The 13,143-nt window shown below is 42.1% G+C and overlaps 1 protein-coding gene across 5 annotated transcripts in view; it reads left to right on the forward strand.

Annotated features, from left to right (window-relative positions):
• Nucleotides 1-13,143, forward strand: part of ELMO1 (engulfment and cell motility 1) — a 459,005-nt gene that overhangs the window by 154,849 nt on the left and 291,013 nt on the right. For 4 of the 5 annotated variants that reach the window (XM_053260710.1, XM_053260713.1, XM_053260712.1 and 1 more), the window contains exons 6-7: nucleotides 1,468-1,637; nucleotides 11,329-11,364. In XM_053260710.1, coding sequence (XP_053116685.1) covers nucleotides 1,468-1,637; nucleotides 11,329-11,364 — 206 coding nt within the window. The remainder of the gene's footprint in view (nucleotides 1-1,467; nucleotides 1,638-11,328; nucleotides 11,365-13,143) is intronic. The other variant, XM_053260714.1, reaches the window with a different exon arrangement.

The following is a 13,143-nucleotide window of genomic DNA, read 5'->3' on the forward strand; positions in this document are numbered from 1 at the left end:
ATCCCTCCAGTGGCGGTTGCTGGTATCTGCTTCCTTTTAGATTGTGAGCCCTTTGGGGACAGGGGACCATCTTATTTGTATTATTATTTTTTAATGTAAACTGCTTTAAGAACTTCCATCCCAGAAATGGCAGTAACATTAATGTATTATTTTTTGTGCACAAACTGAAATTGTAAGTTTAGAGCATCTATAAATCCACAATGTACTGTGTGTACACCCATTCAGATTATGACCAATGGCAAGAATGAAATTTGTCTTGTGAAATGATAAAGTGCCCTCGAGTGGAATGTATGATAACCTACGAAGCCTTGGAATTTCTCAAAACATACAGCTCATTATGTGGTAAAACTGTTCCTGGGATGTACCATTTTAGGCTGCTGGAGTGGAGGAGGACAGAATTGTATATTTACTAAATATATTAAAAAATCCCTGCATATTGAGAACTTAACACCAAAAACAAGGGTTCTCGCCTAGTTGTTTTGCTTTATATATGAAGTCCCTCCCCGCTCCACTGAAAGGCATTCAGTCATTTATTTTCCCCATCTGCAGTCTCAAATTGTACAGTCCAGGAACTATTTTGCTATATGTTGAGCTGTTTGTATTGAGTGAAGCTCTCAGTGGCCAAGTTGTAATATTACTGCAATTGATGAATCATATTTTTACTTAACAAAACAACTAACTTTATTACAACGGCTAAAGTTTAACACATTACTGATGTTGTTACAAGTTTGATGTAATACATTTAAGATAATATTGGGATGTTTTAAATCTGTGGTCTGTGCCTTCAGTTGCTAGCAGGCCAATAACCTCCACCCTTCCCCATGAAATTCTCTCCAAAGAGCTTCCCATTTTGCAGTGGAAGAATAAGATAGTGGTTCTCCTTTTCTTTCCCCCTGCTACTTCCTACATCTCATAGCTGATCAGGACTCCAGTTTCCCTCTCCTGATTGTCCAGAACTGGTCTTCTAGTCTACCTGAGGCTTTTAGCAATTGCCTATGTGGCAGAAATAGGCCTTTAGAGTGTCCAGTTGATGGGCCAGATGGCGGCCATCCATCAGCTAGGTTTGGCCAGGAAGAGATAGTTGCTGACTATAGCTTGTGGCAAAAATGCCTGATGATAGTTCTGCATGACAAAATTCCCAAGACATGGTCTGAAGGCACATGACACAGCCACTTTGCTGAAGCCAAGAAGGTCTAGGTCTGGCCAGTGCCTACATGGGAGACTGCTTGAGAACCCCTGTGTATGCTACCTTGAGTTCATGGGTGAATGACAGAAAATAAGTCTTAAGTAAAAATTGGGCAAAGGAAGCACCTTGGCAGAGCAGATATGTTCACTGATACTTTTGCCTCAAACTTGTTCATCTACTGATAACACTTGAAATTAATGTTTGTGCTCTCTCTCTCTCTCTCTCTCTCTCTCTCTCTCTCTCTCTCTCTCTCTCTCTCTCAATGCTCTGTCTCTGGTGAGGCCCAAAATGCTCTGCAACTCCATGAAAGGATCCAGTCTTCTAGTATGGATGCCAAGTTGGAAGCACTGAAAGACTTAGCTAGTTATTCACGTGATGTAACATTTGCCCAAGAATTCATAAATCTAGATGGCATTTCACTCCTAACGCAGATGGTGGAAAGCGGCACTGAGTGAGTATTTTTCTCTAACTCTGCATCTGATTCACATATTTTTACTTCTGTTACTAGGATAAACCAGGCAAATTATATTTGCTGCTCATTTAAGCATTATTGTCATAAACTACAGTGTGATTTCTGCACTTGCCTTACTGAAAATGAATAGCAGCTCCATGTGAAGTAAGTTAAAGATAACTAGGTACTCAGTGTAGACAGAGTTTATGCCTGGGTCTAGAGGCCAATCCACAATCTCAAGCCCAGCCTTAAATACTATAGACCAGGGATTCTCAATGTTGGGTCCCCAGATGTTATTGGACATCAACTCCCATAATCCCCAGCCCGAGTGGCCTTTGGTTTGGGATTTATTTATTTATTTGAAATATTTCTATACCACCCAAAATTTGCGTCTCTGGGCGGTTTACAATTAAAATCACTTAAAACATTAAATCAATTAACAATTAAAATCATGGGAGTTGAAGTCCAATAACACCTGGGAACCCAATGTTGAGAATCCATGCTGTAGACTACCATAATTGTGTGTGACCTGTGGGCTTTTTAATGTGTAAGAAAATGGGAGGGGGCATACTAGAAACCCCCAGGAATCCTAGGAAACATTTTAAATAAACCCAACAGAAATATTCAGGTCCAGATCAAATCTCTCCCCCCGCCCCACAAACCCGGCTTGAATTAATATTGGAAGTATGCTTCGGGCACTCCCCCCCCCAAACCCAGCTTGAATTAATATTGGAAGCATGCTTCGGGCATACGCCCCGAAGTTTTATTTGAGAATGTGTAAGAATAAGACAGGATTCTGTTCTCCACAATTCCCAGATGCTAGTGTTGTGGCACCTGGGAAATGTAAGTGTGGTGGAGAAGGAGGGTTCAAGCAAGCGGGGCAGGTTGCTAGCTCCTCCTCCTGGTTGTGTTGGTTCATTGCCTACCTGAGATAGATGGACAGGGGCAGGAGGAGGAGTTAGCATGCAAGGTGGAGGGTCTGCTCCCCCATGGAGCGGGGGGGAGTCTGGCTCCTAGAGACAACCAAAATTTGTTGAGGCCTGGGATAAGAATGGAATGCCCTCTGAGGAACCCACCCCCCAAGTTTCTGAATAAATCAGGATGTGTATCCTGTTTGGAAGGAGATGCACACAGAGCAGTGACTTAGGGCCAAACCACACACATTACTTTCAAAGCATCATTAGAGTCCCAGTGCTTGGCTTTTTACTAAATGGCAGCTGGGCATGGAGGGGTGTATTCCAGATTGGGACTGTGGAGTGCAGCTTTAGCTCTTTGCCCCGTATCTGTATTTGCCCTGGGAGAAAAGCTGCCGTTGCTTCAAATGGAAGCTTTCCTCCCAGAGCAAACAGCCACGGAGGGGCCAAGGGCTCAAATCCCCCTCTCCATATAATGGATCTGATCTGGATCAAGCTCCCATCCCTGGCTGCCATTTAGAAGTGGGGGTTGTGGGGGAAGGATAACAGCTCTAATTATATGCTTAAGATAACACATGGTAGTTTGACCCTCATACAGAGATGCAGTAGGTAGCCCTCTTCTGACGACAGGTAATTCTGTTGGAAGTAACTGAGTAATTTAGTCACACGGACCCAGACAAATGGAACAGTTACCTGTCTATAGGAGAGGCTGATTGGAAAGAGTCCCAGGGCCAGCCCAAGGCATTGCAGCACTTTAGGCCATGCATGAACTGCGGTCTTGCCCCACAGCCCTGCTAGGGGCCATCCCCAGCGTCCCCTCTAATTTCCTTCATTTGTGCGCAGGATAAGTTTTGCTCTGGGTGTCAGTCTCAAGGCATTGTGTGTGCACGTCCGTTCAGAATGGGGCCTTCCTGATTCAGCCTGAGCAGGACTTAAAATTAACTGGGTGGACATCAACAAACAATAGGCGAGCACGCATGCACACGCCTTAGAGGGAACACTGGCCATCTCCCTTTCAAAACTGACTTTGCTGTTCTTGCAAGTGCATGGGGAGCACTGCAGGGAGAAGGAAGGTGGCCAGCAGCCTCCTTTTCTCTCCCTGGGCTGCTTGCAAAGTTAGTGTGAGGAGAGGCACTCCTGGCAAAGGTTGTACAGGTCAGGCTGGTCCCCCCAAGCTGCTTCACTGGCACTAAAAGGGGGCATCTTGCTGTCCTGCTGCTGGCACCCCAATAATCTGCTGCTTGAGGTGACTGCCTCACCTTGCCTCTATGAAGGAGCCACCCTTGAAGAGTGCCTTTCATGATTTTACTTTGTTCTTGTGGAACCCTAGCAGTCTCCCCACTGTGCACTGTTGCAGATTGCCCCTGATTAGATGATTTTTCACACCGCAATATTTAGACTAGCTGTAAGGTGAATTAGGAAACTAATATAGTTTCCTAATTGCAGGGTGTGCAAAGCTCCAATTTAGGCAATATATCCAGAGCAGGAGTTCACTTCTCTTGGGGTTTAGTATTGCCAATACAAAAATATATTAAAAACTCAAGGGAGAAAGTTTCTATAAAAATCCTGGCTTACTTACATATCTTCTAGTACAGCATACATAGGCATGTAACATGGTTGAAACTTGAGACATCAAAATGTAACATTAATTATACAGCTTGTTTTATGAAAAGTTACTTTAAGGAGCATACTTCTTAATTCTAAGTTCCTTTTCCAGACTCACAACTGCCCAGAAGAGTCTGGGAGATGCCCATAGGCAACCTGAATCTGCATCAAAATCCTACAATGTCTCACGAGCAAGCAGAAAGTTCTAATGAGGAGCAATAGGTTGACTCCCAATCCTTTGTTCATACAAAATGTGTTGTCCCATAGACATCTTCCATGATTCTGTTGTTACTTTAATTCAGATGTATAAATTAACCCCTTTCATGTAGACTTAACTTCTTCCTCTAATCCTAATGTTTGAGGAACAAGAGCAAACTCTGATTAGCTAAACTGGCTTAATTAACTTTACAAAATCTGCAAATATCCTGAAACAAAAGCAATGTTTCAGGTGAAGAAGTTGTACGTAAAAAGGTCATCATTTTCTATGGCAGAGTTGAATCAAATGAAATAAGCAAAGAAGCGCTGATTTTATTCCAGTATCCATGACAACACACTTTAGGGATTGCTAAGTTAAGCATTAGGAAAAATAAAATAGCTATACACAAGCTCGGTTGCTTATAACTTTTGCTTAACACAGGTGATATTTGAAGGCCAAGGCCAGGAGCTCAGGGAAGCCAGCAGTGGCCCGGGCTCAGCCCGCCACCAGGCCTCCCCCCAGCCGTGCAGCAGCATCTGATATCAGATTCAGGGAGCGGTTAGCCATGCCCCCTACATCTGACATCAGACATGGGGGAGCTAAATCCAGCCAACGCTGCATGTGCAGCATGGCCAGGAGCAGTTCTCCCTGCCTTTAAAAGGCAGGGAGAGCCACTCTGGCTGCTCTGCAAACCAGCACTGGCTGGATTTAGCTCCCAGGTGAGGCCACGCTGCTCCATTTGGGAGCTAAACCACACACCCCATGTCTGACATCAGATGCAGGGGGCATGTCTGGGGCACTAGGCACCCCAGCCTAGTGAGGGCCGGAGGCCTGGGTTCTTTGAACCTGTTCGCTCAATGGTAGCTCCACCTCTGGCCAAGACTCTTGAGACTTCTGCTGCAGTGATACAAGAATACAAATATTTATATACCAATTTTCAACAAAAGTTCCCAAAGCAGTTCACAAATAAAATAAAATAAAATAAAATGGCTCACTGTCCCCACAGGGCTCACAATCTGAAAAAGAAGCATGAGATAGACACCAGCAACAGCCACTGGAGAAATGCTGTGCTGGGAATGGATAGGACCAGTTGCTCTCCCCCTGCTAAATAAAAAGAATAACCATTTTTAAAAGGTGCTTCTCTGCTCAGTTAGCGGGGAGAAACTGAGATACTGTATCTTGAAAACAGGTGCCTCTAACCTCTAGTTCAAAGCAAGAGGGTGATTATAAACAAATTGGCAGATTGCACTCTCCAGAGAGCTCCAAAAAAGGAGGAAACAGATCGTACCAGCCCAGAACCCCTTCATTGGATAACTCCACTCACATTTGTTTATGCCTAGCCTACAAATTAGTGGGTCTTGGGTAAACTGTGGATTATAGAAAGCAAGAGTTTAACGGATTAGGGCTCAGGAAATGTCCCCTTAAAGGGAGGCATATTGGAGTGTGAGTTCAGTGAATATTTCATAAATAAAAATGTAGAATATTTCTGTTTACAGAAAAATGGGAGGGATCCAAGGATGCTTAGGTTAGAGGGCTTATTATAGTTTGTGGAATGAATTCTCTTGTGCCAAAGAATTGGCTGTGAGCTATTTTGCAGTTTTGTGCAAAAACTTTAACTTCTGGAATCCATTATTCTGTCAGCTAGAATTTAATTTTGTCATTGCACTCCTCTTAGATGGGATGCATTAGCACATTGATTGACTTTTGCAAGAGGCTTACAATGTAAACAGTGGTAAATGCAAAGTATAGCCATTTTTGTGAATAGCATCCTCCACTGAGCCCCAAAATATGTATACTGCACCATCATGTGCTTAAAATTTGACAGTTGACTGCAGCTAGCATTTTATGAATATTGAATTATCATTGTGAATAATCATGTGATGGAAAACCAATGATGTTCCATGGTACAGGATGCCTACCTGTACATGTTATTAACTTTAGCCCTTTTGAAGAGCCTGGAAGAATATGGGCACAGATAATTTACAGCTTAAACAAACCTCACACCTATTGCTAGAAGGAAAGATTATGTTTAATATTTTTTTCCCCTTCAAATTTTGGAAATGGGATATAGAATATGTCCTATTATGGTAGTAGAGCAGACCCAAAGTGCCTTTAACAAAATCCAGGTTCATTGGATCCATTACTGTTGTTGAAAATCTAGGTTTAAAAATGTATATTGACATTGATTCCAACTGAGCACTGTCAGCTTCAGTTGCCTATAACTGTTGTTACAAGGAAAAATCTAGTTTCCTTTTCAGAGCCAAAGTACTAGTTGCTATGTTTGGATAGAGCCTGGGAGCAAAAGTCATCTTCCTGCTGCTTCTTCATCAAATTGGGTGCAAGTGGAAACTTTGCATATGCAGTAACGCAGATCCTATTCCAGTGGCAGGCCCGCCCCAACCATTGTGATTTAAGGCACATGGTACATCTGTTGCTAAGGAGCCACTAAGGGCTCCTTTATACGTTACAGGGTATGAGTGCATTTAAGTCCCACTCTGCTTGTTTTGCAGGTAGGGAGTAGACTCTCTCGCCTAGGAGTGTACAATGCAATCAGGATTGAAAGGGTTTACAGGAACTAGCTTATTAACTGCTTACTGGCTTTGCCTACTAGGAGAGAGGGCGCAGCTGCTCTCAAGGTAAGCAAGAAATGGCTCCTTTTAAAAGAGTGAATGCTGAAGCTGCTTGCCAGTATGAGGATAGATTATGCATGCAGTAGCATCTGCTCCACAGTGTGGAGCAAGGTGAGCAGTAAATTAACCATGAGCCTCTCCAGCCTCCTCTTGTTCTGGGCTAGAGTTGCCATGTCCCCCCAAATTCTGGGTTTCACCCAGATTTTAAGCATCTCACCCAGCTTGCTTAGCGCACCCAGATTCTCCCAGATTTCAGCTTCCCCCCCCCCCAAGCTAAGCTCTAGCCCTTGTAGAAGTGGAGTTTTGGAGCAAAATGTGCAGTCACTATTAAATTAATTTTCCAGCCAATTTACATAATATGCAAATTAGGCACCTGGATTTGGAAAGCCAGAATATGGCAACCCTATTATGGGTAGTGATGGAACAAGCCTGTTCTTCCACAGGATTCCAAAACAAGCAGTGGGGCACTCAAATGCACCTGTTTCCTCCTCCACATGGAGTTCCATCCATACCCCACTCACAGCTCTCTGATGTCCTACATCATCTTCTTTGGGAATTGTAAAACACTCTCTGTCATGAAGTTTTCTCTGTAGTGCAGCTGAGCAAGTTGCCTTCAAACTGGCAACTTCACCAATATCTCGTCATGCCCTACGACCTATGCTGGAAACTTTAGTTGGTTAAATTCGGGGCTTAATGATAAAGGCTTGCAGCCCTAATAAGCAGAGTTGAGTTGAAGGTATTCTGCATATCCATGTTTTTCCATGGATCCAACTTTAATTGAAGATGCAGGTGCCCCTGCCTCGAGCTCCTTATCCAATTCCGTTCAGTTGATTTGCACCAGTTGCATTCCAGACCAATAACTCCTTTTCCTGCCGCACAGATTAATTCTAGTAATGATGGCACTGCGATCATTATAAGGCCAAATAAGAAGGGTGTTTGGCAATGGGCATACTATATATGGGACTATCATTCCTTTGCCCCTTTGGGCACCCTGTTCCTCCAGACAGGCCCTGATCTCTATTACATGCAGTCTCCTTTTCTCCACACACTGCTGCTCTGACTCCTAGTAGTCTGCTATTTGTGTTCTTGCCAAACTATTAGAAAATGCTGCGTTATTCCCAATCTTGCCATCAAAACATATGATTCAAGTGTCCTGTATTTTTGCACTTTGAATATAGCATTTGGGGATTCCTTGGGTCAGTCTGAGGTTCTTCCATACGAAATAAGTGCCGCCAGTCCTTTTCTGTTCCTAACTGAGCTTGAAAGCCTGGGCCCTTCTTGATCTACAACCAGAGATTGCCAAATGAGCCACAAAAGAGTTGGTCTCGTCAGAGCTGGGCAAAATTTATTTCAGCTGGAAGTGGCTCCTGGCAGAGATTGGAATGCACGTTCAGCAAGTACGAGGCCTTTGTGGCTTGGGGAATTCCAGAATGTGCTGCTGTCCTTCTGGCATGGAGCCAGCAATGTAATCCCGAGTCCCTTCGAGGCCAAACAGTGAGCATACTGTGGTCGGTGAAATGTCTAAGCAAGTAGCCTTGCACTATTATTCTTGAACATTATGTTGCCATTCCCTTTTGGATTTTCTTTTTCTATTAAAATTAGCATTAAAAAATGCTAGTGGTTGATTGTTTATACTGCTCCGGTTACAGGGCCTTTTCGAGGCATTCAATTTTCTCTCAAAACCACCGTGAATTATTGGGATGCTTTGGGCCCACTAATTTCAGTGCATCAGACATCTCTTGTAATCCCCGAAAGGCAAATACTGTGTGACTTCAACCTTCGTTCTATATAGTATTATTTCCAAAGTCATGCCCAGTCTGGTTAACCTCACAACAACTTTGCTGACAAGCAGGATCAACTTGAATAAACTTTGTTTCCCTAGAAACGATGTTCAGAAAGACCCTTATCAGGGCAGAATCTTCCGATTCGAATACTGATCACTACTCCTTCCAACCTGATATAATACGGAAAATGTTTTCAAACTGCTGATTAGAATAGATTGGGGAGGAGAGTGAAATCACGAATATGAACAGATTGGGGAGGAGATTGCAATATTGAGGATGAATTGTCCTCTCTGCTAAGCAGGGTCTGTCCTGTTTTGCATTTGGATGGTTAACTATATGTGAGCACTGTCTGCTAAGATATTCGCCTTCAGGGATGGGGCCATAGCTCAATGGTAGAGCATCTCCTTGCATGCAGACTCCTTGCATGCAGAAGGTACTAGGTTCATTCCCTGGCATCTCCAGGATGCCAGAGCTAGAAAAGAACCTTGCCTGCCTTGGAAAGCAGATGCTGAGCTAGATGGACCAATTGTCTGACTCAGTATGAGGCAGCTTCCTATGTTCCTACCAATGTACTTAATGGTTCTGGAGGTAGGTATCTCCTCAACACCCTGCTAATCTTTAGGTGCTGGAGACTTTTCTAAAATATAAAGCAACCCTGTATTTTAACTTGAATTGAAATTCCAAGTACCAAAGTTTAAACTGATTTTACTTCACAAGGCTATAGTTTATGTCACACTTGGAAAGGGTCACCAGTTTAAATGAGGAAGATTGTGCTTCAAATACCAATTATATAAACTGGTGATGGTTATTTTTCAAATGAGGCGAAAGGCTTTTTTAAAAAGTGTCAACTTGAAAGACATTTGATAGTTATGACTTGAAATTTCCTCTTTGAAAGTTCCATCTCAGAGTTCTGGTTTAAGGCATAAGTGGCCACAAATTTATACTCCACAAGCTATATATTCTTGTATAATTAATCAACAGGGCGCATCCAGAATATACTAATAGTTGTTTAGATCTCCAAATGAATCTTTGAAAAAGTGGACCTTGTAAACAACAATCAATGTTATATTGCTTACATTAAACAAAATAGACACCCAAATTTCAGTCAAAAATCTACGTGTGTGTGTGTGTGTAGGTAGATAACACAGTCAGTATAATATAACTTTTATAGTATTCAGATTTTTAGCAAAACATAATTTCATGAAATAGACAAGATTCTACCATGCAAGACAAGTGTTCACAATATTCACATTTCTCACCTACTGTCATATTGTGTTGTCGTAATTTGTGGTGGTTACTAGTACACTGATAACATTCCATTGTGCAATGCTGCTGAATTTGGTGCTAGTATTCCAATATAGAAGAAATCATGTTGCCACTAAAAGTTATTGTTTGCTGCTGCTGGAGGGTAATACTGGAAAACTGGATCTTTTAGTACTGGAAGTTTGACTTCGCAATGCCAGCAGCAGCAGTGTATGAAGATAACATGGACATGTAACTTCATTTTATTAATGAAATGTCATTGTTAGATGGTATGTTTTTTCAAGATAAATAATTAAAGTGATGATGTGATTCCTTTATAAGGATATAAAAACTATTCATAGCTTTTTGGTTCCGATACTGAGGTTTCTGGTTGTTTATGTAGAGTTTTACTAAAATATTTGTTATTACACTTCACCGTGAGGAGCCGTTTGATATATGGTGTGAACATAAGTACCCAAGGTTGTGAACTGTCCTAGTGTGTTCTACATGCACCATTTTCGCATAATTGAAGTGGTCCCTATGACTTGCAAAACTATGATTCATTTTCTTGAGCCTGGGAGACAGACTTTCTCTAGCTATGCTGCTCTGGGCCAGAGCCCTCCCCAAGCACTGATGCTATTGAGTCTCTGAATAGCTGAGTTGGGAAGGATATAGCCACCCTGACGGCAGAATCTGGTAGGTACCTCCCTCTCCCATGATACCCAAGAGACATTTTGCAAAAGTATTCGAGGGATCTGTTCGGGGCCAGAAGCTGCACATCAGAGACAGTCATGCTCTGCTTCTAACCTTTGGCATGGAGAAGCTGGGCTAGATGTCACCCATAGACTGCCAATTGGCCTTCCCTAGCCTAAAGGATGCAGAGTTTTCAGTGTGAACTTTGTGGCCAAAGGGAAAAAGTTATGACTGAGGGAGAACTGGGAGACAGTGTAAAGTCTAATAGCTGCTGGCCCTTTGCCTGCCAGCGTCTGTTATCCTCCTCCTCCCTGGTGAAGTTCTGATATATGGGCAGAGTTCATTGCTCCTCCGAATAATTCAGAATGTGTGTCTCATGCCTTTTATCTACTTTCTATCTGTGAGCATTTGTTGTAAAGTTAAAGGGTGTGTTGGGATGCTTTTCATCCTCTCATTCAAAACATTATTAAAGGATATTATTATCAGATCAAGTAAGCTTCACTTAAATGTTGCTGACTTAAGTTTCTGTGCCTGTGTTGATAAGGCCTTGTAGAACGTGTTCACAGATTCGAAGAGAAGATGTCTTAAAATGTTTCTCTTGACCTGAAAGTGTTTAAATTTTTGCAGACGATATCAGAAATTGCAGAAGATAATGAAGCCCTGGTAAGAATCTGATTGGCTCATGACCCTGCAAACTACCTCTTCTTTGCATGATTAAATTCCAGGCCTTCCTGCTTAATTTATTTATTTAAATCTCTGTGCGCATTGTTGATCCAGCAGATCTTCTGCTTCTCTTTCCTGCTCTTTTATGCTACATGCCAAAGTTTTATTGTGGAGCTTTCAGTGACCTATTTTATTTTTTTGTTTTATTTTTAATTATTTTTGCATTGCTTGTGGAATGGATGCTTTATTTTCCTGTATCTGCTAAAGCTGTTTGCTGATGCTGTTTTCTGTTGCTGGGCTCTTCTCACTTTGGATGTCAACTCTATTTAACATGTCATGATTTTTGTTCCAAGTATCTTTTTGTTATGTTAATGGACTTAACAGGAAGCTTAAGAGCCACAGTAATCTTTCTTTCTAGCATCTGGTAATGTGGCTTCAGTGCATTTTCCCAGCTCCCACTGTTAGCAGCCAATTATGTAGGAGGGGAAACATATACCTGTTGATGGGACATAGGGTAAGTTGCATTACAGAGTATATGGGAGCAAAGAACTCTGCACATTGCTGCTGTTTCTTGGTGGCAGCTTTCAGTGTTTGTAATGTTTATTTCCTCTCTCCATCGTTGTTGATCCCAACCTACCAAGAAACTTTGCACATGTTTTTAGCTGCTATTTTTTCTTTCCGTGTGATGCTCCCCAATCCTTATCACTGGCATGTTATATGAAAGCCTGACAATATAGTATGGTAAGGTGCTTTTGTACGTGTGTCTAGCTGCATGGTGGGGAACACAACACTCAGGGAGAAAACACCACCAGCAGCACGTTAAAGTCTTGCTTTAAAGTTTTCCACTGTTATTACACTTAAAATGGATTTTCTTGCTCATGCTCCTGTCCAAACTACTGTGAAACTAACTGAACTCTCGAGAAAGTATTAATAGTCAGTAAAATTATGAGGAAAATAAGGACTAGATAAAAGCATTTGAATCTCAAGAGGCATCATTTGCTACAGCCCCTGCTGCTGCATGATTCTTTCTTTATGCATGTCCGATCCTTTTCAGTTTTGTGAGCATGAAGGCAGCTGTATTCATGAACGTGCAGTTGAATTTCCGATGTTGTCTCCTCCTCCTCCGCAAGAGTGGTGTGTGCTTGAGGACATATTGGTACATGTCTGTGTCCTGTTTACTTCCAAGCATATCTGCACCTGTGTCCATGCAGCCATCACCAGACTTTTGTTCTCTGCGTCTTAAAATTCAGTGGGTTCTCTTGTGTGTAACTTATACAAAAATGATGCACACAAGTATTCGCTTTAACTTGCATGTAAGCCTTTGTCTTTTATTTTTAAAAATGTGCATCTAGGATTACAGCAGGTTTTATAAACTCACATACATATACATTTGTTTCTTTGAATAAAAGGCAGAGTTTTGTATTCTACTGAAACAAGCTTTCTCTATGGAGTGGATCTGTATTCTGGGGTCTCTACACACAGACTACTTTCATGTGAGGAGCTTTCTGCAAATGTCTCTTTTCAGTGGTGGGGAAAACTCAGTATCTGAAGAGGCAGGAGAATGAATTACTTATGGATCTGATCCTAGAATGGTCTGTATTGGCAATTAAATGCATTGCAGAGATGTTGCTGTTAATGTTGCAGGCAGTCACACTGGTCCAAATGTATCAGATTGGAATGTAAAGCACTCTCAACAATTATAGATATTATTAAAGAACTGTGGTGTTGTGCACTACAGGGAGTCCTCAGACTTATGACACAATTGGTTCCTGAAAGCTT

The sequence above is a fragment of the Hemicordylus capensis genome, chromosome 6 (assembly GCF_027244095.1).
Source record: "Hemicordylus capensis ecotype Gifberg chromosome 6, rHemCap1.1.pri, whole genome shotgun sequence".
Taxonomy (NCBI): domain Eukaryota; kingdom Metazoa; phylum Chordata; class Lepidosauria; order Squamata; family Cordylidae; genus Hemicordylus; species Hemicordylus capensis.